General features: G+C 35.8%; 1 protein-coding gene across 1 annotated transcript in view; it reads left to right on the forward strand.

The window, feature by feature from the left end:
* Positions 1-3,164: 3,164 nt before the first annotated feature.
* The window catches only part of LOC144665206 (uncharacterized), a 49,283-nt gene continuing 24,468 nt past the window's right edge, over positions 3,165-27,979 (forward strand). The window contains exons 1-15 of the mRNA XM_078526392.1: positions 3,165-3,287; positions 4,540-4,653; positions 4,898-5,023; positions 5,244-5,340; positions 8,403-8,621; positions 8,836-9,212; positions 10,904-11,071; positions 11,280-11,390; positions 12,229-12,345; positions 12,749-12,839; positions 13,201-13,575; positions 18,308-18,430; positions 19,518-19,640; positions 20,403-20,525; positions 22,548-22,670. Coding sequence (XP_078382518.1) covers positions 3,192-3,287; positions 4,540-4,653; positions 4,898-5,023; positions 5,244-5,340; positions 8,403-8,621; positions 8,836-9,212; positions 10,904-11,071; positions 11,280-11,390; positions 12,229-12,345; positions 12,749-12,839; positions 13,201-13,575; positions 18,308-18,430; positions 19,518-19,640; positions 20,403-20,525; positions 22,548-22,670 — 2,383 coding nt within the window. The 5' untranslated portion in view covers positions 3,165-3,191. The remainder of the gene's footprint in view (positions 3,288-4,539; positions 4,654-4,897; positions 5,024-5,243; positions 5,341-8,402; positions 8,622-8,835; positions 9,213-10,903; positions 11,072-11,279; positions 11,391-12,228; positions 12,346-12,748; positions 12,840-13,200; positions 13,576-18,307; positions 18,431-19,517; positions 19,641-20,402; positions 20,526-22,547; positions 22,671-27,979) is intronic.

The following is a 27,979-nucleotide window of genomic DNA, read 5'->3' on the forward strand; positions in this document are numbered from 1 at the left end:
CCAAAAAGGGATACATATCAAATTCCCAGTTTGATTGCGTTTCATTCAACAAGGTGTTGCACGGAGTTGCTGTTATCGCCAAAGTTCTCAATGAAATATTACTAGTGTCACGTCGTTAAACAGTAAAAAATACGACATTCTAGAAGAAAAAAAAAAAAACAGAAAACCCTTAAAGTAAGTTTTACAAAACAATACGAAAAAGATAATTTGTCAAAGTAAATAATACGTCGTATTGGTAAAGGCCAGTTGCCTAGTTAACCAATTGTGTTAACTAACATTAAAAAAAAAACATCTGCTCTGTGCCGAAAACAACAGACGTTTCTATTTGAAAATAAAGGTAGTATCACAAAAGCGTCGGACTGCATTTGTTTTTACATCTATACCGACCTTTTTGTTAAGTAGACCTTAAAAGTAACTTCCTAAAATAAATTTTAAAATGAAATAGAATTTCATACTTAAAAAGGTAATTTCATTTATGTAAATTTGACGCTATATTCTTGAATGCCACTTCCATATAAACAAATGGCAGTGATAACTATCACAAAACACTTGCTTCGTTAGTTAAATCTAAAGTGTTTTTGTCTTAATAAAAGGAGTATTATTGAAAGGTTTTTCATTTTTGAGAATTTATTTTAAAAATTATAAAAGGGGGAGAGAAAAAAAAAAATAATTTATGGTATCATCTTGCTGCGACGATATATTTTGAAACTTTTCCTAAGTTTTCCTAAGTCAATCGCTTCTAGGCAAATGACCTTTAGAGATATAATGTAAACATTTAAATAACAAAATTACGTTTTTCTTAAGTTCATCCCCGCTTTTAATGAATTACAGAAATTACTTTAAATATTTAATGAAAACGTAAGTAAATAAGTCAAAACTTTGTTTTTTTTATTTTAGAATGTCGTATTTGATATGGTTTAACGATGTGACATTAAGGAAATTAAATTGTGATCCTTGGTGATAACAGCAACTTCATGCAACACTTTGCTGAATGAAACGCAATCAAGCTAAAAATTTATTATGTATATATATTTTTTTACATATTTATTTTTGTATTCTTTCACGATTTACCGTCAGTGTAAAGTAACATTTTATTCAAATTAAGATGTTGTCCGTGCACGAACACTCGATGCAGTTCTTCCTTATTTTATTTGCAGTTTGTGTTGTTCTCCCAGCCAGTGAAGGTATATCACATTTTTCCACTTGTACTGCTACATTCTTACACACCTGAGGTTTAGTCTTTTAAGAATTTGTTTTATATGATAGGACATAAGGTAGTTTAGAAATTAAGGGAGCGGAACACACAGAGCAAGGGAACTTTAATAAAATACATTTCCAAAATAACTATTCCTGACATTGGAATTGTAAAGAATTCACTGAAACATGAATAGATTTGAAAGTACTGTGATACATCGCATGAACGTCAGTCTGTGTATTACCACGAGGTATTCATTTTTTAAAAAAAATTGTGTTATTTTTAAAAGCACAACATTGCTTTCGAAATTATCCTCTTTATTTTATTGACTGCCTTTGAGTTAAAACAACATAGTGGCGATCATTTCGAAAATGACAGTTTTATTTATTATTGTCTTTTTTTTTTTTCAACAGCTCTCGATTTCAAGGCCGGAAAAGATAACCTAACTACCGACACACTAGGGATATTTGCATGTAAGAAAATCTTTTTCCCGATTCCTTTCCAGGGAGGGGGGCAAGTTAAGGTTTTTGCCTCCGTCGGACATACTGTGAAGAGTAAAACGCCGCGGAATGGTGCTGCAGTGTGGGTTGAAGATGTAAAAACCAGTGAGTTTACAGTTTGCGTTTTCGAGTTTGGTAACGAGTCAAAAACTGCTGCAAATGTTAATTGGATAGCGTTTCAGCCAACGCCGCATGGATCTCAGATTGGTACAGCTTCCTTAAATACATGGACAACTGAAACGAAGTGCGAGAGGATCGATTTTCAGCAGGTTTGATGCTATTGTAACAAATGTTATAGTTAGCCATTTCAGGAAAAAAATAACCCTGTTATAAGAAGTATCAAAAAAGAAGAAGATCATTTTTTGGTTCGAAATATAGACATGTAGAAGGACTATAGCTTTTGATGATTGTAAAAATGCACTTAGTCAACATTGGTGGATACCAAACAAAATAGGATATCGTATTGAAAGGAACAAAAACGTAAAATTCTCAACAGCTTTATTTTAATAACAAAAATGAAAAAAAAAAACGATTTTATGAAAGAAGCGTTCATATGTAATCAACAAATTTATTTTTTATATAATAAAAATCATATAAGTGTTATCATAATACCGTTAAAGTGCAACGACTGCTCTTTAATTAAACTGAAAATAAATACAAATTTGTTTTGGAGCAGGTCGTTTATTTAAATTTTTCATTTTCTGTATCTATATTTCAGTTTACCTGCTTCAAGAAAAAAAAATACTGCTTGAAAAGTTTCCGAGAACACAATCCGTATCGCAAAGAACCCGAACAAGTTCTTAAAAGACCCAATCAGGTCGCCCATATTTACCGGACATTGGTATTGCAAAAAAGGTTCTTTCAAAACAAAGTTTTTGTTTAAGTGTTTCTTTCAAAATAAGTTTTTTTTTTTTTATCAAAGAAGCGTTCATTAAATACAAGTCAATCAACACACCTATTTTTTATTGTAATGAAAGTTTTATCATGATACCGTTTAAGTGCAAGGACTGCTCTTTAATTAAACAGAAAAGAAATATAAAATTTGTTTTAGAGCAGGTCGTTTATTTAATTTTTTTACAATTTCTGTAACTTTATTTCAGTTTACCTGCTTCCAAAACCAAATCACTGCTTTAATGTTTTTCGAGAAAACTATCCGTATACAAAAAACCCGAACAAGTCCTAGAAAGAACCAATCAAGTCGCCCATATTTACCTGAGATTTGTACTGCAAGATAAGTTTCTTTCAATTTAATTAGCTACTGCTGCACTGACAACTACTATCGCGGTTGGTTAACCCTCGGTTTACTGGTTTCTCCTTACTTACCCTCTAATTTCCTTAAAGCAATTTAATTTTTGACATGTATATTTTGTTCGGAATTATCCACTGTCTCATTACATTTCTTGATACTTTCTTCATTATTGATGTAGCGTTTCTCGACTCCACCAACCATATTTGTGACTGCTTGTCACCGACTTCCCAGGAGACCTCAGGATGCCATGGCCGTGTGGGTGGAAGAGTTTTCAGGAGACAGTTTCAAAGTTTGCCTCCGAGAAGCCAAGATCTTTGATGGGCCACATAAAGATATCAAGATAGTAAGAAAATACGATTATGGGCAAAAACCACTTTAAAGTGCCTATGAAGTAAAAATTGATTAACGCTTATTTGAAAGACTTTTACAAATAAAGAAGAACGGCGTTTACCGTTTTGAAAGATCTTCTTTCGTTTAGCAGATATTCACGTTTTTGTGTTATGCAAATGAGGAAAGTGATGACGTCATAAATTGTTCCACTAAAAGATAGATCACAAAATCAAGGATATCTCTGAAAATGTAAAGGTGATATTTTTTGAAACTTGGCATCAGTAGTGACCTTCCTCACAGGTGCAAGATGGCTCATACTATGATGTAAACATGGCAACACTCTTGGTTCCAGGCTCTTTCTGTCATAAACCAAATATCTCAATTTGCAACCCTTTAAAGTGGGACAGAGGATCCAGCTTGGAACACACATGCCGTATTGCCCTAACTCTCCTCATTAGCTTGTTGGGAGTGGATCATCTTTGATTAAGCAAAAACTGGGGATATCAGTATTAATTAAAATAGGTATTTGCAGCAAAACTGTTGCCATGGCAACGGCACGACAGGTGTCATTTTGTGTCTTTTGTGGTGTACATTAATCGTGCCAAGTTTGAAGAACACAGCTCAAATATTCCAAGGGATATTCTTGATTCAGTACATCATCTTTTTGTGGAACAATTAATGGCGTCATCACTTTCCTTATTTGCATAATATAAAAACGTAAAAGGAAAACACCATTCTTCTTTAGTTTGAAAAACCTTTAAAATAAACAGCACTTATTTTTTACTTCATAGGCACTTTAAGTTCAATTTAGTCAAAATAGTTAGTTTAATTTTTCCCCACTATAAGGATACATGAAATAAAGTCCTCAATTTTTTTTTTCTTGGGGGTGGGGGGGGGGGTGGGGGTGGGAGGGGTGTCATAAGCAAGCAATACAATTGATGACATGTTTCGACATAACCAGATTTCTGATCTTTGTCTTGAACTGTGACAAGTTAAGATTGGAGTTGATAATATAGTTTAAAAACATGACGTGACAACCCTTTTCTGAATGAAAATGCTTACGTGCGCGCGCAAAAATAATGACGATTAGTTTCAAAAATGTAAGCACAAAAATTTTCTAATGCACAAAATAACCGTTTATTCCACTTTTTTTTAAATTTTAACTTACACCTAACAACCCAGGAGTAGAAACTGATGTGAAGAATTTTAAATCTTGTAGGTACAAAGAAAAGAATGTCCTTATATCAGTGTTATTTCTTCTGCAGAATTGGATGGCGTTTACAAGTCTAGGAGTTGAAAATTTTACCTCGATCGGCAGCCTGGTGTTTTCCAACACAGACTCGCCATCTCTCCAGGATACTGATAACGTTTTCTGTAAAGTAAGAATCAAAGTGTCAAAACCTATTTCCTAAATTATTTTTAGATTACATATCACCTTTAAACGAAATAACCTCCTGATTTACAGATTGTTAAATGCAGTCATACGTCCAAAACAATTCAATCAGTCGTGGGTCCAGAAATAAAAAAGATCTCTATCATTTCTATTTAAAAAAATATATGTAATCTACTTTGAAAAAAATAATTGGTTTTATGTAAATTGTTGTTATTTCTTTAAAATTACAGACAATAAACTTCACAAAGCCATTTTATGCTACCCCTGTTGTCCTAGTGACGCCAAAGCACAGTGACAATAATAACGATGCTCCTCTTTCTTGGTCAAGTTGTAATGCTGTTACTGCTTGGGTTGAGGTAAGGATTATACTTAAGGTGAGATTTTATACACACTTAGGTAACAGGAGAATGGTTTACACCGCCAAGTTGCTGTTGTTTTCTTTTAAGTATATGTCTCATCTACTGCTTTAGGAATAGGTAACTTTATTTTGAAATGTTAATTAAAAAAGCGAATGTAAAATTTCTGTTATAAAAGGCAGAGACGAACGACTCTTTTGATTTTGTTTTTTTTTTTTAGCATGTATCTACAGCAGAGACACGAGTTTGTGTGGAAAAATACAGCACTGACGCTCAAAATGATGAGATCATCACAGTCGACTACCTGATTACTGGAGGTAAGCAGATTTCTACGTTTTATTTAATTCAGATTTATTCATTTTATTCTATTCATTTTTTTCTGTGGGAGGCGAGATGACAAAAGGGTTAGCACGCCAGAATCCGGATCTAGCAGTCCCCTTTAGAGCCTGAACTGGGTCACTGTTCTGTGCTCTTGGGAAACACAATTTACTCTTATCGTGCCTCTTTCCAGCCAGAGGTATTTTGATTAGCGGGTACCCTACAATTGACTGGCTTTCCATTGAGGGGGGATTAAAAAATTTCCTAGCCGCTCAATGCTACAGAAACCGGGATAAGCTCCTTCAGCATGGCCATACGTGTAATGTCATGGATTCGAGCTTGTTATAATTTTATTTTATTTTTTTGCGACTAACTAGTAAAGGGACATAAACTGCAGGAATTTAAGTGTGCATCCATGAGAGGACCAGGCAGCAAATGATACAGCTCAAATGATACAGGGCACAAACAGGCAATAGGCGATACAGCTCAAATCACCGATTTCGCCCAAACTTAGCATAAATGTTGGGTATGGTGAGCTATTCACTGTGGCATTAGCTCGAAATATTTTATTCCCTTGGAGTTATGGCACCTTTTTCAAAATTGGCCATTTTTCAGTAACTTATGCATATTTAATTAGCTGACTTTGAATGACCAGTTCCACAAGAAAAAAAGACTTCTGAAAATAAAATTCACTCATTATATTCTGTGGTTATTAGGCTTTAAGTACAATAATTTACTTCAACCGTCCGATTTGATTTCTTCTCCTCAAACAGACTTTTGGAAGGTACACATTTCGTACCGCTGGAAATAGCCTTTAACTAGTGCCAAATATCTCCCGTGAGAAACAGCTTATATACATAATTCTTACATGGGTAATGAAATCCATCATTTAACTTCACAAAAATGGCACAAACTGTTTGGGGAAGAACGAGAGGAAAAGGAGCAATAAAAAACAATGGAAACGATTTCGCAAACAGTACATTTTGTACATTTTTCCATGCAATCTTCATCAAAATCTTGCTGCATTGTGGAAAAGTGCTTTTTAAGCAAAGTTAAGGGGAATTCAGGATCGTAGCACCAAAAATTTAGTTTAACGATACAAAAACGCGGTTTTTTAGAGAAACTTAGCACTGAAAGGGTTAAATAGTCTTCCTGTTATATTAATTTTTGGCAGTTTGGAGACTGAATCTGTACCCTCTCTCCTTTTTTAGATCCCACAAAGTTCTTCATTAGGTAGAGGAATTTGATTAAAGCATGTAATCGTTATGTGCGGTATTAATAATTTTTTTCCCCAGGGGAAGGGAATTTGAACAACCAATAAATAAAAAATAAGGGGGGAAGAAAAAAAGAGAAAAAAAAAAAAAAAAAAAAACAAATGTCTGGGAAGTGACTGTAAGACGTTGACATTTTGATTTCATCGTTACATATACGTGTTCTAGGTTCACCGTTGCCCTGCATGACGATCGTTGAGCAGAAAAATTCTGGAACTCTATTACTGAACAGTAATTTTTTTCCGAAAACTCCGTTCGGATTGCACGGGTTTCCCAGTTCTAGCGTTCTAGTCTCTTTTGCATCAGGTCTCCCACCAGCGAAATGAAATAACAGGAAACTGAACTACAAATGGGCATTGCAGTACACACATCAAGCTGCAGCGGAGGAAAATTTTTTTGCTAAGACAAATTGAAAATATTGTCATGTAAATAACAAACGCAATTTACTTACCATGACAAAAACGAACATTCGTGGAGGAAAAGCAAATATATCTATGAACACGCGTGTGGTCGCGCGTGATGACACGTGAACGGGCCGTACCGCTGACTGAAATGGCAGGCTCAAAGCTATAAATCCAAGATGGCGGGGGATAGCGGCTGTTTATTTCCAGTTAAATTTATATCATGTAAGCTGGCTGAGAAAACTGTCCCTACGTGAACTTTGAACAGCTCTTTGAATGACTTTATTGACAACCTGTTTATACCTTTCACGAAGTATGAACCACGATGGATTGGCTGAGTACAGCGCGCCTCAAAGCAACAGTACACATGTCAACTGAGATCGAAGTGCAGCAAGAAGAACAAAATCTTCAGAAGATGCATCTAAGTGTCGATAAGTGGCATGTATGTAGCATTCCTTTCTTGTTTCCTAACTTTGATGTGCCTAGATGTTGGATTGAGCGAGCTTGTGAAGAAAATCTCTCGCTGTTGTATTTACATTTGCTACCACAACATTGCCGAATTAAGAAGCTTATATGGCTCTGAAAATGCTCCGAAAAATGCCCTAGGTGCCTTTGCTTCGCCAATATTTTGATTGTTATCGATAGATGTATGCTTGATTAGCTATTTTGTACCACTTTTGTGCCAAATTGAGTAAATAAATGGCTTCTGTGTTTCGGTGAATTTTGATGAAATAGCAAGAAATCGTTAAGTCACGTGTGTTTAGTTCCTCAGTACGAATAAAATATATTGGTCCCCAAACATTTTGTGCCATTTTTGTGAAGTTAAATGATGGATTTCATTACCCATGTAAGAATTATGTATATAAGCTGTTTCTCACGGGAGATATTTGGCACTAATTGAAGGCTATTTCCAGCAGTACGAAATGTGTACCTTCCAAAAGTCTGTTTGAGGAGAAGAAATCAAATCGGACGGTTGAAGTAAATTATTGTACTTAAAGCCTAATAACCACAGAATATAATGCAGTGAATTTTATTTTCAGAAGTCTTTTTTTCTTGTGGAACTGGTCATTCAAAGTCAGCTAATTAAATATGCATAAGTTACTGAAAAATGGCCAATTTTGAAAAAGGTGCCATAACTCCAAGGGAATAAAATATTTCGAGCTAATGCCACAGTGAATAGCTCACCATACCCAACATTTATGCTAAGTTTGGGCGAAATCGGTGATTTGAGCTGTATCGCCTATTGCCTGTTTGTGCCCTGTTCTGTCATGGACGCACTCTTAACTTGCAAGCGAAGTGCTGTTAAAAATTGGTCATTTCTCTTGCTAAGTCCGAAAGGGAAGCGGTACTGACATCTTATTTGACGGTCGGTTGCATGTTTGTTGCCAGATTTGGATCCTTGCATCAATGTGACATGTGGTTATCACTGTATGTGTAAAGCCTTCGAGCCTCATGACGCTCGCTGCGTTCCTGTGGAGAGCTGTCCGTCCTACGAGGATCCGGTTTGTTCGTCAAATGGCACAACATACGAAAATGAGTGTTTGTTTCGAAGGGATATGTGTATTCTGCGTCTAAACTTCTCCGTGCAACACCCTGGTAGCTGTGAAGGTTAAAAAATAATTAATTGCTCTTTTATCATTGACGATGGCAAAAACAATGTCGATAGTCATGTTTATGATGATCAAGGTGATGATGATGGGATGATGATGATGATGATGATGATGATGATGATGATGGTGATGATGATGATGATGATGACGGTTTTATGAATTGTTAAATATATTTACTGCTACTTAATGTTGTCTGAATTTATTTTTTGTAGGATTTCCTTTCCAACGAGGACGCCATCGCATGATACAAATTTCTTCTCCTAGTTATTATCACTGTGAAGTTATTCACTTTAAAACTTATGTGTTCTATCCTGACAAACCAGTCGAAGTTCAAATAACCGTCAATTATATTGACACTAGTAACAGGTCATTTGTGCACGATGCAGCTGCCTCGTGGGTTGAAAATGTCAACTTCGATCAATTTACTGCATGCGTGATGGCGGCAGGCTTTAACGAACGAATGTCGCATAGTAAAGTGACAGTTGATTGGATGGCGTTCCAGGGGGCTCCGGTGGGTGGTGTGGCTGGCGAAATTCGAATACCGCAATGGTGGACTGGAACGACTTGTAAAGCTGTCAAATTTCTATCGGTTAGCACTTTTTTTTAAGTTGTAATTTTTGTAGGGTTCTTTAAAGAGGCGTTTACACGAGCACTTATTATGTGTCAAATATATTCGATCGTGTAAATTACACGACGAATATTTGCCAACAATAAAACGTTTAGTGCTTCGTTATAAACAAGGTTTAAATGACCTTGGGCAACAGTGATGGGAACAACATATCCCGAAGAAATATTTACCACATTTTAGGTGACGAGTCGTCTAGACCAGCAATTTTTCGTATGTGACAACTTAAATTTGTCACATAAGAGCCAACACACCAGATTGCCAACAAGTTTGTGAGTTTGTGAGTATAATTAGTCTTGATCCACTAAAACAGCAAAATATCGCCTGCCACCCAATCGTTTTATTGATTTAATTTATCCATTTATTTATTCTTTTATTTATTTATTTTAGTTTATTTATTTGTAAATTTTGCACTGATCAACCTTAAAATTCACACATTTCAGCAATAACTGCATCGAAAACAATGAGCAAAAGCAATAATTAATTATAACAACAATAAACACATTTGCAACAACATAGCCAGAAATTCCGAACCACGACCGAACCGCGACCCCCCACGAAGCGTGACAATTGTGTTTGCATGTGCTCTCAGGTTTCTAAAAGAAAAATATACAGATATCGTATTTCAGTCGATCGCTGCAAAGACCGAGGTGCTTGAATTTCACTGTTCCGATAAAAATTTCTTCAGTTGTGATGATAGTTTTGAATTGGAAAGAGTTTTGTAGCTTAGCGAAGTAAAATTCTTCGGCTTTTTCCACTTGAAAATTTTACGAATGCTAACAAGGATCCGCCATACTAACCTTTGTATATTATGTCTTGTTTATGCAAACCACTGATCTTTGCTTTGGGTTGCTCTCTCTTGCTTAAGATTAGAATCTCCATTCCAATGCAGAACTTGAAGACCACATCCAATACTCTAGTTTTCGATAATTTTTGGTTCTCTTCGAGTTGAATTCATTGCGGTTTTTTTCTTTTTAAAACTCCCGAAATCTCGCAAAAATTGTCCGTCTTGACTGCACACTTTCAAAATCGCTCGGATGAAACTCTTGACGAACGCGAGCTGTTTTCTTCACCGTTTTCATCACAAAATCTAGCCACCATTTTGAAAAATAGTTCAAGCTGTTCTCCAGGCTCTTTTCGGCGTTTTTAGGGAAGAGTTAGAGCCTGGGACTTGAATTCCCCTGAGGGTTTTCGTGCTGCGTGACATATCGGTCACGGATCGAAAATGATTTTCGATCTGATTTACGGCGGCTCAAAACCGCTTGGAAAGGCTTCTCATTGTACGAAATCGGACCGGAGATAACAGAAACGTATCAGTAGAGTTTCTACAGAGCTTATTTCAGGGAAATCTTCTTAGACAAGTGATAATATTTGCCAGATAATCTTTATTTTCTCGGCTGAAAGTTGGCTTGTCAGCGCCGGCGCTGGCGTGACTTGTTTTCTTGACAGCCGTGAGCCAATCAGCGCATTGGATATAATGACGTATGTCACGCCTACTATGGTTCGGAATTTCTGGCTATGACGACATCAACAAAAAAATAAAACTACAGAAAGAAGCAGCAACAACAGCAACTTCGAGTAACCACCAATACCAAGAGACAATCAATAGGTCTGAGCAAAGTAGTCGTAAACGTGTTGTTTTTCTTTCCATGCAGGGAAAGTTCTCAGTTATACCGTCAGTATTTGTGACTGCCGTACACAATCACGCTGGGCTCAAGCGTGACGCTGCTAGTGTGTGGATTGAAGACGTCAAGTCATCTGAATTTCAAGTTTGTTTGAGAGAATTGCAGAACTACGCAGGATCACATGACGGCGTTTACGTCGTAAGTATGGGCATTCCCAGTTTATAGGACTCATTTAGAAGTGAGCTACTCGATTACCTTAGACTAGAATACCTAAGGCTAGTCGAGAAGTAACTTAGATATATAAAATAGTAACTCTTTATTTTAACAGAAGATTCATTTTTTGAAATAATTATGTCTGTCATTAGTCTAGATTTTATTTCACCAATTTTTACCATTTTTTTCTTAGAAATGGCTGGCGTTTTCGTCTCTGCACAAGCCTCTCTTCTTAGAACGCAAATCTCTCTATTTTACCAACTTACATCCTCCTCCTGCAGATTACAACAATGCCTACTGTAAGGTGAGGTCTCTAGCCATTTTTGCCATAAAGTGTGTTTTAATACCTGTTATAATTTTGCTATCAGGTCATAACCCTCAGGGACCGCGCAGCAAGAATTTGAGTGGGGGAGGAAAAGTTGGATTTCAACATGAAATTAAAAATTTAAACGTCCAGCGCTCAAAATTTGTTGTAAAGGTATTGCTTAAAACGACTACGTATTGCAGCTAAGCAACGTTGCTCCACAAAACTTTCGGTAGAACTACTCACTGGCCCTTTAAACCTTATATATAGACGAATTTTCTCAGTATGTTGGAGTACTGGTAACTGAGATGTACCAGAACGAGTAAAACCGGAAAAGACAATTTTTCTTTAATTCTTACAAAATGAATTACCTTTAGCAACTTAACTAAAAAAACTTTGTATTGTTTAAACCCATTTGTAACTATTTGTTCAGATCGAAACTGACAAGATGAAACATGCCTTTTCCAAGAGAACTCTGCTCGCCCTTAAAAAGCCAGTGTTTAGTTAAGGGAAGTAGCCTAGCAATTTTCGATTATAACTGAAAATTTTCAAAACAATTGTTTGCATTTACTTGTTCTTTATGTATCTAAGTTAAAGACGAGTCTATTTTGGTAAAAGTAATTGCTGTTACTTTCGTCCTTTACCAACTGAAACGATTATACGGCGCCCGGAAATGAATTGTTTTCAGTATCTTTTCGTTTTTTTTTCATAATTCATTAATATTTTTGCCTTGGTACTGTACCTGACCCCCTCCCCAACCCCTTCCCTATTATTGGTAGGGTTATGGTGCATACGTGTTGTTTTATAAAATGAAACTTACCTGACATTGTCACTTCAGGATGTCCAATTTACAAAGACTTACAGCAGCGCTCCAAGCGTGTTTGTCTCAGCAAACCACTCATCAAGTGGCGGAAATCAACAATCAGTTCACAATGGTATAACCGCTTGGGTTGAGGTACGATATGCTTTTTAATAACTGGTCAGCTTTTTTTTGTAATAGTTTTCAACTTGGCCAACAAGAGCTTCCGTTTTCTTTTTTTCTTAGGGAAATATATTCCTAAATTAGATATAAAATATATAATCGGTAATTTAAATAGATGTTTTGATACATGTAGTGTCCAGAACTAGATATAGATAAGTATTTACTTGCAAGGATGTAACGTGACACACTATAAATAGTTAAGGCTAACTATCTTTTTTTTAAAATATTGACATTATTTTCAAGTGTCGTGATGTTGTTTATTCATATCGAGCACTTCTGCCATCAAAATTGGTAATAATTTAGATGAATCCAGTTCAATTCTAGCTCTAAAATATCACCGTCTAGTTTACTATTTGTAATTATTACTGTATTGCAGTACATCAATACGACTGGTGCCCGAGTTTGTTTAAAGGAATTGTATGAAACAAAGTATGATCCCCTGTCTATATCATATACTGTACTTCCAGGTACGAACTATCAATCAGATTACTTTACACAGCCAGCTTACGAAGTAAGATTCTGACTCTCCGTTTTAAACAAAAAACGATAAGTAGCTATAATTCATAACAAACACAGTGATAGTTAGAAATATGACCACAATAAAGAAAAAGTGAAACAAATGTAACACGGAACCTGACAGACATTTCATAGTTATTGGACAAAGATCCTTCTAGATTTGCACATTTCTTCATATCATACTCAACCTCGTCCAATAATGAACTGCTCAATAAACTAAGCATGCCAAATAAAATTAACATTATTCGATATCCTGTTGGATTATAACTTAATTATTTATTTTACTTTTCTTGGATGTTGTTACGTATACAGACATATGCCGCCCTGGTTGGAATTACTTTAACGGTTACTGCTACTACTCAAGCCCCAAATGCGCCTCATGGCTGACCGCCAATTCAATCTGCTCTTCAATTAACTCCGATATGGTGACTGTACATACTAAGGAAGAAAACTTATACATCCAGCACCTTCATGGCGGTGTTAATTCCTGGATAGGCTTGAATGATCGCAGTGTGGAAGGTTCATTTGCGTGGGCAAACAAGGAAAATAGCACCTTTAGATTCTGGTCCCCCAATCAACCAAATGACAGGAACGATGGAAAATGTGTGCACACTCTTGGCGCGAAGAATGGTTACACCTGGAGTGTTGTACCATGCAATAACTGCTTAAACTTTACTTGTTTTACTGGTGAGAATTTTTTTAACGTGCTATTGATTAAACGTTTATTATTTTTTTTAGTACAAATGACTGTCTCAAATCCAACAATGACATGGAAATAATAGTACACTTGATTGATTGATTCATAAATTGAATAACTGATTGATTTATTCATTCATTCATTCATTCGTTCATCCCTTCATTGATTAAATGAATGAATGAATAATAATAATAATAATAATAATAATAATAAAAAAAACTTTATTTAACGAGGGTAAAAACACTTTACAGTTAAAAACTGAGAAACTAGTGGTCCTCATTATATTATACATAAAAAATGATAATTAAAATGACTAAAAACAAAATACTAAAATAGAGTTTAACTTAAGAAATAGAGAAATGAATGAATGAATGAATGAATGAATAGATGGATGGATGGATGAATGAATGAATGAATGAATGAATGAATGATTGAATGAAGGAATGAATGACTGAATGAATGAATGAATGAATGAATGAATGAATGAATGAATGAATGAATGAATGATTAGATTCATGTTACAAAAGGGAAATTTTCTGTTCCCTATTGTAACTTTGTTCCCTAATGTAACGTCCAAAATGTTACAAAAGGGAATTTGTTCCCTTTAACATTTTTATGTTACAAAAGGGAATTTGTTCCCTTAACATTTTTATGTTGCATTGGAGAACAAGGTTACAAAAGGGAACAAAACTTGTTCCCCTTTGTGTACTGTTTCTTTTCGTCAGCTTTTTCTCAAATTCCATTTTAAACCTGGCTGTTGTGTTACGCACTTTGTAATCTTTTTTTTAGTTGCAGTTTATTTTTTTCTCTTTTATTTTTTGTTTAGGGGTAAGATTAATTTGAATTTTTTTTATGATTTATGATGAAGAGTACCGATAAAATTATTTTTTTCTTATTTTTTCGATGAGTAGTTTTAAGTTATTTAGTAATTTTAATTATATTAATATTTAAGATTTTTGTGGCGCAAAATAACATATAAATATGACCAAATGCACCTCACAAATAAAAATGAATTAATACTAAGAATATAAGTGGTTTAAAGAACTAGCTATTTATTTATTTATTTATTTATTTATTTATTTTATTTAAAACGCTTATTTAATTTTAATTTAAAGGCCTTTATTTCGTTAGCTTTAATGTCCTAAATTGATCCCTTTTTTACGATAGCTGTATTTGATAGCAAATAAGACCATTTTAAATATGCTGCGTTAAAATTTCCATTTCCCAGTTGGCGCTATCCGCTTTGTGGAGGCAGGCATTGGTGTACTCACAGATAAACTAAACGGTGGATGGTAGCGACTAGCTAGCACTTTAATCAGCCACTTAAGAAAATAGATGACCCAAATTACACGAGGCAATTTTTTCCTGCAACTCGAGAGGCAACAAATATGGCGTAACTTGCAGTAAAATTGAAATGTGTAACAGGCCTTGACGGATGTCCTTCTTAACTACAGATCTAGAGCAGTTGCTAAGGAATTGCTAAAGATGGTTTTTGATGACAAGCCATTTTAGAGCGTTACTTAACGCTTGATGATGGACTTTTGGTGAAGAGTACAACTGCATTGAAAACTTTGATATTGCCAGCGCGTAACTAGTGCCAGTCCCAGAACGCGCGCTAGAATTTAAAATCCCTTAAACTTGAAGGAAGGTAGAGAGTTCCGACTTTTTTAAGAAATAAAAATATCATAGCCTTCTTTATAAATTATTTTACGTATAAGGATAGACGCTACTGAAAAGTTGAAAATACGGGTGTTTATAACGCTATAACTTATATAATTATCGGACATTTTTTTTTTGAATGATTTTATTTTCAGATCGATATGCCCTTTTCGTTTTAGGGTATTTTGTCTAGTGCGAGCGCAGAAAATGCTATAACGCTAAAAATTTGGTAAGTGCTTCATATACGGCAAATTATGACGTCATTCCAACCAAGTTCACTGATTTCCAACGTGTCAGCGTACACGAAGTTTTCGGTATTCTTCTCTGGTAATAGTTATCGATAATCACTCTAGACTCGAAACCCGAAGTAAACAACCGACACCTACAAGAAGTCCACTCAGATCGTGGAGTTTTCGAAAGGAAAGAAAAGGGGGCCTATGATTACTGTAAGCTTCCAACCTTTTATTGCCATGACTGATGAGTAAATCAATTGGTCCGTCCGATAGTCTTCACCATGCAGTAGCGAGTAATTAAATCAATTAGGATTAGTGACGTATAGTAACGCATGATGTTATTAATTACAATGCACACAAAATCGATTAATATTTAAACGATACAATTACGTGATGACTAGCATAACATTGTCGCGGAAACATTGTTTCCATAAAGTGTTTTGCCGTTAGCCTAGTTTACGCTCATGTGCAATATTGCTGCGGAAGCGAAATTTGCTTCCGGAAAGCAGAAGTATTTCTGATGTTTTGTTCAAAAATATGTTTCCGCAAAAGTGCCCCCCCCCCCCCCCAACCTCTAAGTAAGCGCAACGAACATGTCCCGCAAATCCTGCGCAGGGAGGTTTTTAGCTGACGCACGCGCATTTTTTCTATGGCAGGTGTGTTATGGGTGCACTGTTTTGAGAACGCAGCAAAAAGTCTGTTTAAAGTAGCTGCATCATGACGAGAATGAGTAGCACGAATATAGCCTGAGAACATTTTCAACTAATTCGTATAATGGATCATGCATAAAATTCAGCCGGACTTGTTGGCTGGACTTCGTGTGTTCCGCGCGTTTAAGTAATCGAATATAGATTGAAATTGACAACTCGCGCAGAAACTCGTCTTGCAAAATATGTCTTTTCAAACCTTTCTGGAAGTAAAATTTTTGTTCATTTTTTAACAACTACTTCTGCCGAAATGCTTGACTTGACAAATAACTACGTATACGGGGGATGAATGTATGAGGTAATGTTATGCCTTGTAGGTGTTGGCATGCACAGACAACAACAAACCACTGCATGTTTAATTGCAATGAAGGCTACATTCTATAACAAAAAGAAAATGAAATTCTTCAGTGCCATAATGAGAGAAATGAAATCTACATTAGTTGTATTTTTACTACAGTAATAAATGATCTCTTCTGTAGCAACTTCGATACTGTGCCCCTCTAAGTTGTACCCCACTGAAAAAAAAACAACAAAAAAACAGCTCCTCTTGAAATGGAATTCACCGATTCTTGCATTTTTATGATTTACGAGAAGGAAATACATATGCCTTTAAAAATAGCGATCTCTGTAACAGAGAAAATAATCTTTTTTCATTAGATGCGAAATGTTCCCTTTTGTAACCTGACCTCGAAGCATTACCCTCTGCGAAAAAAAAATTACCTCTCTCCTTTTAAAGTTGTAATCAACGATTCTTCCTTTGACATATTGTGAAGGAACAAAAAATCTTTGCATTGTCAAAATTTGGTGATAAACCGCGCTTACCAGCAGATATTATTCATGCCCGCGTGAAATCTGATAGAACTTGCAAGAACGCATTTTCTGTACATTTGAGCGGCCGTAGCGAAAATCTTAATTTTGCAAAAAGGATTTTGCTGATTGCCTTGAAATTTTTTTTGCATCAAGGTAATATAGATGTTCCTTAACTCTGAAAATTTCAGAGCAATTGCTTTAAACGAAGTTGAGTAATGACCGTTTCCTGTATGAAAATAAACTTTTCAGCTTTTCGGACTTTTTCGAAACCTTAGTCGACCATAGAATATATATCAAAACACTCGGAAATTTTTCGCTTTTTTCCAACCAAAATAAAAACTTGAGTGGAAGTTCCAGGGCAGGTATACATTCTTTAGATGATGTTCTATCCCGCTCGTACCACGTAATTTCGAATTTCAGGGCTAAAACCTAAAAGAAACCACGACTATGTTCCCTTTTGTAACATTTTGGGACCATTTTCATTCCTACGGATGCAATAAGAAAGCAAATTCTATGAAATGACAGTGGATAAAAGAGGACTCAAAGACCTTTCATGTGATACCATTGAATTTGTTTTAATTTTTTTCTTAAGCCCTAGGGCTAACTTTGAAAAAATGTTACATTAGGGAGCGCAGATGAATCTAAGAATGAATAAATGAATGAATGAATGAATGAATGAAAGATATAACGCGCTTGTGATATTGTAGTTATTGATTGAACATATTTGTATTCATTTTTTCTGATTTTTTATTATTAGATCAGCAAATATACTTACAGCTGCGTTTTGTTGTTTCAGACTTGGACGAGTGCAGCACTCAAACCGATAACTGTGACGTCAATGCAGTTTGTAAGAATACCGTGGGCTGATACGTCTGTACATGTAAAGCTGGGTACAAAGGAAAAGGAGCAGTTTGCAAAGGTAGGAAATGTTGGAGGCTTGACAGTCACTTTTTAAATATCGCTCCTTGTCTTCCATTACGTTTGCCCCTGACTTAATCGTCGGTTAATAATTGTCGTAACGTAGTTATAGGTTTTGTTTGCTCACTGATATTGCAGGGTTGTAGAATCCGCGCAAAATAGTCTCAAACGTGCCCTTATGTGGTTTCTGTTAGTTTTGGTCGTTTCAGTATGTCGTTGAGTGTTTTGTCTAATGAAGTCGTCTAATTAAGTCGGACCGAGTAATTAATTTATTTCCCGATTTATACACCTTTCTTCGGATATCGCATAGCAAATTGGTATCTATTGTTATCGGTTTAAAACTGTTCACGATTATATCAATTAAAGCACTCACTGCTGTTTTTTTATTGCTACAGACTTGGACGAGTGTAAAACTCACACCGATTACTGTGACGTCAATGCAGATTGTGAGAATACCGTGGGCTCATACCGATGTTCTTGTAAAGCTGGGTACAAAGGGGATGGACAAACTTGCAAAGGTAGGTAAAGGAAAGAAGAGCAGATTAAAAAGTACACATTTTGATGAATAATCAATTTTTGAAAGATAACTTGAGCCCGGTGCAAACATCGAAAATGTCATGCGCCGAGCCTAAAGAAATAAATGAGGAGATCGACGTTTGAATCAATTAGGTTCAACAGATGTAGTTTGGGTCCACCCAAGAATTACGCTCGACATGGCCTGTTGGTAAAATCGACGGTGGAGCGACCCGCCCCCCATACCCCGATTCAAACATGGAACTTTCCATGCACCGAACCTAATGCATTTGATATCCTAATGGGTTTGTAAATATAAATGAGTCTGTGATTTGTGAGTGAGCTGTCATGAACGTGGTCATGCATAACATTTCAGACGCGAATCTATTGTCAGTATGGTCATTCTGGCTTGTATCAATTATCGCCATTTTTTATAATACTTTCCGAGAAAAAAGTCAAATCCAAGATAGCAGATCGAAGATGACGCGTCTTATGACGTCAAAGCCAACAACCCTTATGTCATCTTAAGGAGTAACCCATAAGCAAACGAAGGGAACGAAAGCTTTTGGGGGTGGGGGAGGGTGGTTGAGTGTGTCCGCTCACTACAGTGGAGGGGGGAGGGGGTGAGAATTTACATGTACGTTCGAGGGTTAATTAAATACCATTAAAATCACAAAGCTAAACGAATGACATGAATGATCCCATATTAGGTCAAAATGCCACCAGCACGTCAGTGCCAGTATTTAGATAACTGTCTTTATTATCTTGTGTTAATTTGGTAAACATAAAAAAGAGTTATTTTAAAGTGATAAAGAGTGGCATTGGAAGCTTTATTTTCGGAAATGAAGGATCAAAGGGCCCCGTCCGTACTGAGCGTATGTACTTTTAAATGGTTGATTGATTAATTGATTAATTGATCGATCGATTAATTGATTGATTGATTGATTGGTTTAAGGAGTAAACGAATGAATGAATGATTGTTATTACATGCTAGGGATACTGTAGTCATAGATGGAACATATTTATATTAATATTTTTTCTTATTTTTATTACATCAATAAATACACTCACAGGTGCATTTGATTCTTTCAGACGTGGACGAGTGCAACACTCGCACCGATAACTGTGACGCCAACGCAGTTTGTAGGAATACCGTGGGCTCATACGTCTGTACATGTAAAGCTGGGTACAAAGAAAACGGGGAAGTTTGCAAAGGTAGAAAAAAAAGACAAAACTGTTGTTGTTTATGACTGACGTTTTGACAACCTGGGCGGAAGTCATATTCAGAGTCAAACGAAAGTTGCTGTCTTTCGATGATGTCATACGTCTGGTCCTTTAAGATTGATTGTTAAGCTTCGCCCTGATGCTATTGGTGTTAAGTCTCGTATAGTATTTTTCAACAGTAATTGTTCTGTTTCGATTCGACTTTTCTTTGTCAGCTCTACTTAGAGTACAAAATGACATTCTCCTCTGAATGGATTGGCAAGAGGTTACGATGCAAGTTTGTCTTGATAGACTCCAGCGCCGCTATTTAAAGACTTTTAACAAGTCCCTCAGATGTAGGTGGCTTAACAGTCACTCCCTTATAAATCGCTCCTTTTCTTAAGTTACGTCCGCCCCTGACTTTATCGTTGGTTTGTAAATATCGTAAGGTAGTTATAGGTATGTTAGCTAACTGGTATTGTGTGGTTGTAGTATTCGCGCAATAAAATCTCTAACGTTCCCTTGGTGCTAGTCACTATATTAAAATATGTGTTTTCTGTTAGTTTTGGTCGTTTCAGTATGCCATCGAGTGTTTTGTCTAAAAAAGTCGACTAATTAAGTCGGACCGTGCGATTAATTGATTGCCTGAATAATAAACCTTTCTTGGGATATTGCATAGCAAATAAGCATCTATTGTTATCGATTTACAACTGTTCACGGTTATATCAACAAAAACACTCATGCCCCAATCACCGTTGTATTTGATTGCCACAGACTTGGACGAGTGTAAAACTCACACAGATAACTGTGACGTCAATGCAGATTGTAAGAATACCGTGGGCTCATACACCTGTTCTTGCAAATCTGGATACAAAGGGGATGGTCAAAGATGCAAAGGTATGTAAATATAAGTGGCTCTGTGATTGGCCAGTGAGCGGTCATGAGCGTGGTCATGCATAAAATTTTAGGCGAGACTTATTTCTTTATTTTTAATATTAAAATAATAATAATAATAATAATAATAATAATAATAACTATGAATAAATATAATTATAACAATGATAATAACGGCCTTTATTGAAAGAACTTTCACAGGGTAGCTCTTCGTCTTCCAATAGTCTAAAAACTATCTAGAATTATAACAATATTTAAATATTATTATTTATAATATTTACAATAGAATTGAAAACTATGAAAATGCTAAAACTTATGATAAAATAAGACGATTAAAATAACAACATCGATCACAAAAACATTGTAAAATGAAATAACAAAATGTTTTGTAAAACTTTTGAGAAGAAAAACTAGCGATAGGAAAATGGAACGACGTTTCGATGACGCCATGTCATCATTATCAACTTAAGATTAGAATAAAAAGTTGAAACTTATATAGTGATAAATGAATGGGGTGAAATATTAAGGGGATGATAATAGATTATAATAGATTATCACACCCTGAATATTTTCACTCCATTCTCTAATCACTGTATAAGCTTTAACTTTTTATTCTAAGTTTAACTTGATGATGAAGATATGGCGTCATCGAAACGTCGTTCCATTTTCCTATCGCTAATTTTTCTTCTAAAATGAAATAACAAAGTTAAAAAATAAAAATTAACCAAGGCGAGACTTTTCCTTGCAAATAAAATGTCTTTAACGGTATTTATTAAAACCAAAATTGAAAAAAACAAAAACAATTGTATTGGCCAATCTTACTAAATGTTTCAATTCCCGCCTTTTTTAACTTTCTGAGGAATAGTTAAATCCAAGATAGAAGATCAAAGATGACGCGTCTAAAGATGTCGACGTCAAAGCCAACAGTAATTATGTCGTCTTGAGGAGTAACCCAAAAGCAAACGGAGAGAACGACAGCGTTTGGGGTTGGGGGGGAAGGGGGGGGGGGGTTTGAGTGTCCCCATCCACTGCAGTGGGGGTAAGAATTTACATGTACGTCCAAGGGTTTATTAAATACTTTTAACGTCACACAATAATAAACAAAATAATGACTTATGATCACATATTAGGTCAACATGTCATTACCACGTTAATGCCAGTAGTTCGATCACTGTCTTCATCAGCTTATTTTAATATGGTTAGTACTGAAATTCTTATTTTAAATTAAATTTATAAAAAGGGGCATTGAAAGTATTGTTTGGAACAGATCAAGTAGGTTCAAAGAGCCCCATCCAAAAAGAGTTTAAAACACTTTTAAATAGATAAACTATCTCAGATGCAACTAAAAACAGATGTGACTTTAATTCATACTGGTTGAGCGAATAAAAAACTGATTGATTGGTTTAAAATACCTTCAGATTTATTCCTTTTCTCCCGTTTCTCCGGTAATGACCGTAAATGTACTGTTTCATTTACTGCAACTTGACCGTTCGTTCGCAGAGCAAGGTCAGCAATTGAATCAAGAACACTAAAATATACCCGTTGAAATGATTCCTATTTATTCAAAATTTCTTTCGAATGTAGATAGATGATGTTTCTTTACCTAAGAACGAATGGTTTTCCCCTTGAACTTTCTTCAAGTTTTCAAGATTAAATATAAAGTTTTTTTGTACACAGTCTCTTCGCAGTGCTATCAAAACGAGAATTTTCAAAAGGAACATATTCTTTCCGTTCCCTTTACGTGATGAAATAGACTGTCCTGTTCCATTTGTAGAAAATGCAACTATAATTCTATGTAAAATGAAAGCGCTCGATGTGTCTGATTGCTGTAGTTTGTTCAGACATTTTATACTTGTTCAGTGTAGCATAGCGACTGTAACCAACCAAACTCGGTTACCTATGAACTTTCATTCACCTAAAAAAACACCATTTAACATTCTTAAGCGTGCTTTTATTCCCCCCACCCCTTAAAATCCAATAACTTTTTTGCACGAATTGCGTGCGTATGTTCCTGCTTTCGTTTAGATATTGACGAATGCTCTCATAGTTCTCATGCCTGTGACGTCAATGCTGTCTGTAAAAACACTTATGGATCTTACACTTGCGCGTGTAAAGCTGGATTTACAGGCAATGGCAATGATTGCACTGGCAAGTTTTATTTTTTGTTTTGTTTTGTTTTAAAGAAATAACACAGGTTCTTGAGTCATTCTCGGCTGAAATGTACAGTCCGATGGACGAGAAAACTTCACACTACGAAATAACGTCGCTTATAATTCAGGCCAGTCGCGTGGCAAATAAACGTTTTAAAGTTAACATGGTTTGCTTTTTTGGTCTCTCTCCATTTAGCTCTATTCACGGAGAAACATCGTTGTAAGCTGGTTTTCGAAAATTAACAAAGCATAAATGCGTTACAAGTTGACGTCTTGAAAAGTAGAGGACAATTCTGCAAGACATTTTGTTGCATTTCAAGTTCAAAAATGGATGTTACACGTGAAGTTTTTTTAGCCCAAGTTAAAGTTAAAATGAAAACTGTCTCGTGTACCTTTGCCTAAGGAGAGGTGTCTGTTCGGTTACAGAATTGGGCTCAATTAAAAAAAAAAGACCGACTGAATAAGATTGAAGGACATTTTAAAATAAAACCAAAACACAGAGTAAAGGCTTAAGCTTAAAATCTAACAATCGATTGATAATAAGTTTATGTACGAGTGTAATTACCTAACAGACTATAAAGATGAATAATATGAAAGACCCTCAGTCCTTCATACCGAACTAGTTCTTTATATTAACCTAACATGACATGTTGTGGTGTGTGATATGTGGTCAAGGCGGTCTTTTCACTCTTAAAAAAACTATTTTTTTTTTTTTTTTAATTTTTTTTTTTTTGTGGGGGCACATTTTTGAGAACATGAAAAGCAGTAATAAAATAAAATGCTTTACTACCACGGCTAACTTCCTAATACGAATTTTATGAGTATACATGGCGAACTTTTGACCTAAAGAAGTACTAATAGCAATTCAAATGACAGTACCCTTTTAAACGATACGCACGTTTTTGATTTTTTGTTGTTGTTGTTTTTTTTTTTTATATATATATAATTATGAGCAGTAGAGCTGACTACTTTTTGTTCGCATTTCTTTCTACCCAACAGATATCGATGAGTGTGTGAGCGGTGTAAACGACTGCCATAGTTCAGCTTCATGTACGAATACTGTAGGGTCCTACAGTTGTTCGTGTAACCAGCCTTACACAGGAGATGGAAAAACTTGCAGCTTGGCAGCAGGTAAATATTTCACATTTTAGCTCCACTTCGCAGTAGACAACATGGACAAAATCATTAGGTTTATTTTGACAGTTTCGGCCAAACAGCTGGACTATAGCAAAACGTTATACCAGGTCATACTTATACTTCAACTTCTAATACATCCAAGTAAGCAATGCGTAACATGATACAGAGCTGAGCGACAGTTTACAAAGATACTACTTTCAGACGGAGGCCAGAAAAAGAAAGGAAAAAAAGGAAAACCCGGTGGAAAAAAAAACCCAGGAAATCTGGGTAGGAATCATATCCTACGAGGATATAGCTACACAGTACAAAACATGTATGACAACAAAGATTAACACATTAAGGGGCCGTCTTTCTGAAAGACACCCACTTAAATTCGCGTCAAAAAGTAATTTTGCCTGAAACTCTGGCAACTGAAAGACTTTACCGAGGCTAGAACTAAAACAGATTTGGTTTGATTCAAAATGATTTTCTGGCCTTGTTAGGAGCCAGAAATATAACGCTGCCAGAAAATCATTTTGAATCAAAACAAAATATGTTTTAGTTCTAGCCTGCGGTAAAGTCTTTCAGTTGTCAGAGTTTCAGGCAAAATTATTTTTTGACACGAATTTGAGTGGGTAATTTTCAGAAAGACAGCCTCTTAAAAATTATATGTCAAAGAACTAACCCTCGGACGTACAAGGGGGGGGGGGGGGTGGATGCCCCGCCCCCGTAAGGTTTTTCCAAATTTTGAAAAAAGCATTAACCCTACAATGCTCAAACTTTCGGTAGCTGTCTTCATCCTTTGCGAAAATTTTGATATGTCAACCATGTGTCCATGTATATGACGTTGCCATGGCAACGTCATAAATAAAGCAGTCTTGCCAAAATCGTCATTTACATTTCTTGTTTTTTCCAGTTTTAAAACAGAAATGCAAAATTTTTTCATTTTTACATTACATAAGCATTCTTGTTGATTTTGCATCAATTTCCTTTTTGACTTTCTAAGAAAATGTGAAATCCAAGAGGCGGATAAAAGATGCGGCTATTATGACGTCACGTGACGTCATATGACGTCACAGCCAATTAAAATTATGTCATCTTGTAGAGTAAGCTAAGGGCTTCTCTCAGAGCAAAATAATTTCGCTACGCCTTAATATAACGAAAACTCCGGGGAGGGGTTCCATCCACCCCCTCCCCCCTTGTACGATGAGGGGTGGCTTGTACGTCCGAGGGTTAAAAAAAAAAAAAAAAAAGCCTTAAGAGGTGTCGGCCTTAAATGATTTCCCACGTGATAATCATCTCTTGTATAGCTCCCCTCCTGCATATGTTCACCAATTGGCCTAGCACCAGTCCAAGTATACTTATCTTCGAACTGTCAGCACGCTTGGCGTGCGTAAAGCACACCACGCGGGGATCGCTAACACGCCTAGTGTGCACTTTGACACACCACAACATGCTTACATTTTATAGTTTATTTGGCACACTAGACTGCCTAAATCTCATTGACTTTCGTTTGCCATCCGTTTCTCAGAATGTCAAAACTACAGAAATCTGACCAGTGCTGATAGAAACGTAAACTATGACTACGTCAGCATCGAACACACCATCTACTGTGACGCACCTCTTGGTCGTAGCGGCTGGTTCCCTTTATAGGGAGCTGCAGGCACTAGAATGCCTACTTCATGCCAACCTCCGACCCGATGTAGAACTTTAGCAACCGCTTGGTTAACCGGTGGGCACCCTACAATCGCCGACGGTAAAGTAACCAGGAAGGTCTGCTTTCACTGGGGCGTTTCACAATGTTGTTACGGGTCTATTAACATTCAAGTGAGAAACTGCGGCTCTTTCTACGTTTACTACTTCAAGAGTAGTGACCCTAATCGTGACTGCATCCACCGCTTCTGCGGCACTGACTAAAAGCAACATAAAGTTACAAGATATATATACTCAGTAAAACTCCCAAAGTTTACCAAAAAATAAAAAGAAAAAAAAAAAATCCCCCTCCCCTCGTACGACACTTAAACTGTTGTAGCTGTGATATAACTATGATCATGACAACAGGACCGCTTTCTCTATCGTTTTTCGTTCTTCGATTCATTTTTTTGTGTATGGAGATCACTATATTCAATAGACTCAATAGATGGCATAATATTTTAAGAAGAGTTATTTGAGTTTCTAAGCAGAAAATAAGAAGAGAAAAAAAAAGTTTAACACAGTCGAAGCTCTCGTAAGCGGACACCCTCAGGACGCGAAAAAAGTGTCCGTAACTGGGGCTGGTCGCTTACGAGAATGGTTCTCATGAATAGAAATACTATTCATTTTAGACTCCAGAAGCAATATTCTTATTTATCTATATCTTCAAGGCATAATTTCTTCCATTTATACTTTTTTTCATGTCTTGAAGATAAATATCAATTTTAAGCTAACTATTTTTAAAATGGTGTATAAAATTCCAATAATTCTTAAGAGATCTTGCATAGATGTCTGGAACTTTATCATTTCTGTTTGATCATAGCCCAGTATTTATTAGCCTTTGGTCGGTGTACGCGAATCAGCAGCCAGCGCCTAGCAAAACCGCTGAGTGTGGTCTATAAAAATTCGATTAAACGCCTTATAACTTTTAACGAAACCTTCTTAGCTTGCTACTGTAGATACGGTTAGGAATTGAATTTCGTTAACACTGAAAATATTTCAGAAGTTGCTGTAAAGGTATTTTTAGGTTATTATTTACGTGATGAGATGTGATGAAATGAAAGGAATGAAAAGAAGGTATGTGCTTATACCGAACACGAATGTCAGTTTTATTATTTGTTTTCTTTCTGTCTTTGACAAAAACTTAAAGTACGATACAACCTTAATTATTATAATTATTTGTAGTAATTCCCATCATTGGAGACCCAGGATCCTTTACCTACGAATTCAAAACTAATAACTTAAAATCGAGAATAGGTTTTATCCTTGTCTCCCCCCGATCTTTGGGCCCAAACTGCTGAGATTCGAATGTCAGTTGCACCAGATTACAAAGCTACCTTTTTAAAGATTAACATTGGAAACGAGCTCAACAGAGGTCTGGGCACGTGAAAATTTAACAATTCTTTTCTAGAAGATGACGATTTTAAGAACGTATTGCATTTTTTTTTATCCCCAAATACACGATAAGCAAGATAAGCAAGATAAGCAATTATTGTGGGAATCAATCAAAATGTGATTACGAATGAAAAGGATTAAATATTCCAAAGTAAAAAAGATCAGAAATTAGAAAAAGGGAATCAACACTTCAAAGAGAATTACCAGACTTCGACTATAAAATTTGTAATACGTTTTTTGAAACTTTAGATCGAAATATTTTTGTAAAGTATGAAGCCGCCAAAGAAGAATTGAAAAAGACATATGAACACAAATGAAAAGAGGCTCTCTTTAGATCTAAAGTGCAATGGTTGGAACTGGGAGAAAAACTCACAAAATACTTTTTTAACATGGAGAAGACGAATTATGAAAAAAAAAAAAAAGCTTACGCGCGAGGTGAAATTAGAGGATGGGGATAAAGCAACAGAACCAGAACAAATTGAGAAAGAACTGGAAAATTTTATAGAAATATGTACACATCCAAAAACAATCATAATAGTGAACCTCTAGGTGAAAACAAGAGTTTCGAGTCTTTTGCGGAGGGTAAAGAAATCCCTCACTTGAATGCTGAGTAACGAGATTCACTAGAATATGATTTTTACATTTGAGGAATTAAAAGAGGCGCTGAGCTCTGTCTCGGACAACAAAACTCCTGGTGAGGGGATTCCCTAAGAAAACTTTATGAGTCTTTCTATGATCTCATTTGCAAAGATCTCTTGAATTCCTACATTGCAGCTTTTCAAAGTGGGTCCCTATCTATCTCTCAAAGGAGGGGTATAATAACGTTAATACCAAAAGGTGATGGCGATCTGTCTGAACTTTCCAACTGGCGTCCAATATCGTCAATTTTTAAAATATCGATTATAAAATTCTGACAAAAAGCTTTGGCAAAAAGAATAGAAAAATATCTACCAAAATCAATTAATTCAGATCAAACCGGATTTGTTAAGGGAAGGTACATAGGCCAAAACATAAGACTTTTAAATGTAAATTAGCCTTAAAACCATTCACAAAATCGTTCATAACATGATATAAAGCTGAAAACGTTAATAAAAAAAGTCAGCG

This window comes from Oculina patagonica, chromosome 9, assembly GCF_052425735.1.
Source record: "Oculina patagonica isolate OP01 chromosome 9, crgOcupat, whole genome shotgun sequence".
Classification (NCBI taxonomy): domain Eukaryota; kingdom Metazoa; phylum Cnidaria; class Anthozoa; order Scleractinia; family Oculinidae; genus Oculina; species Oculina patagonica.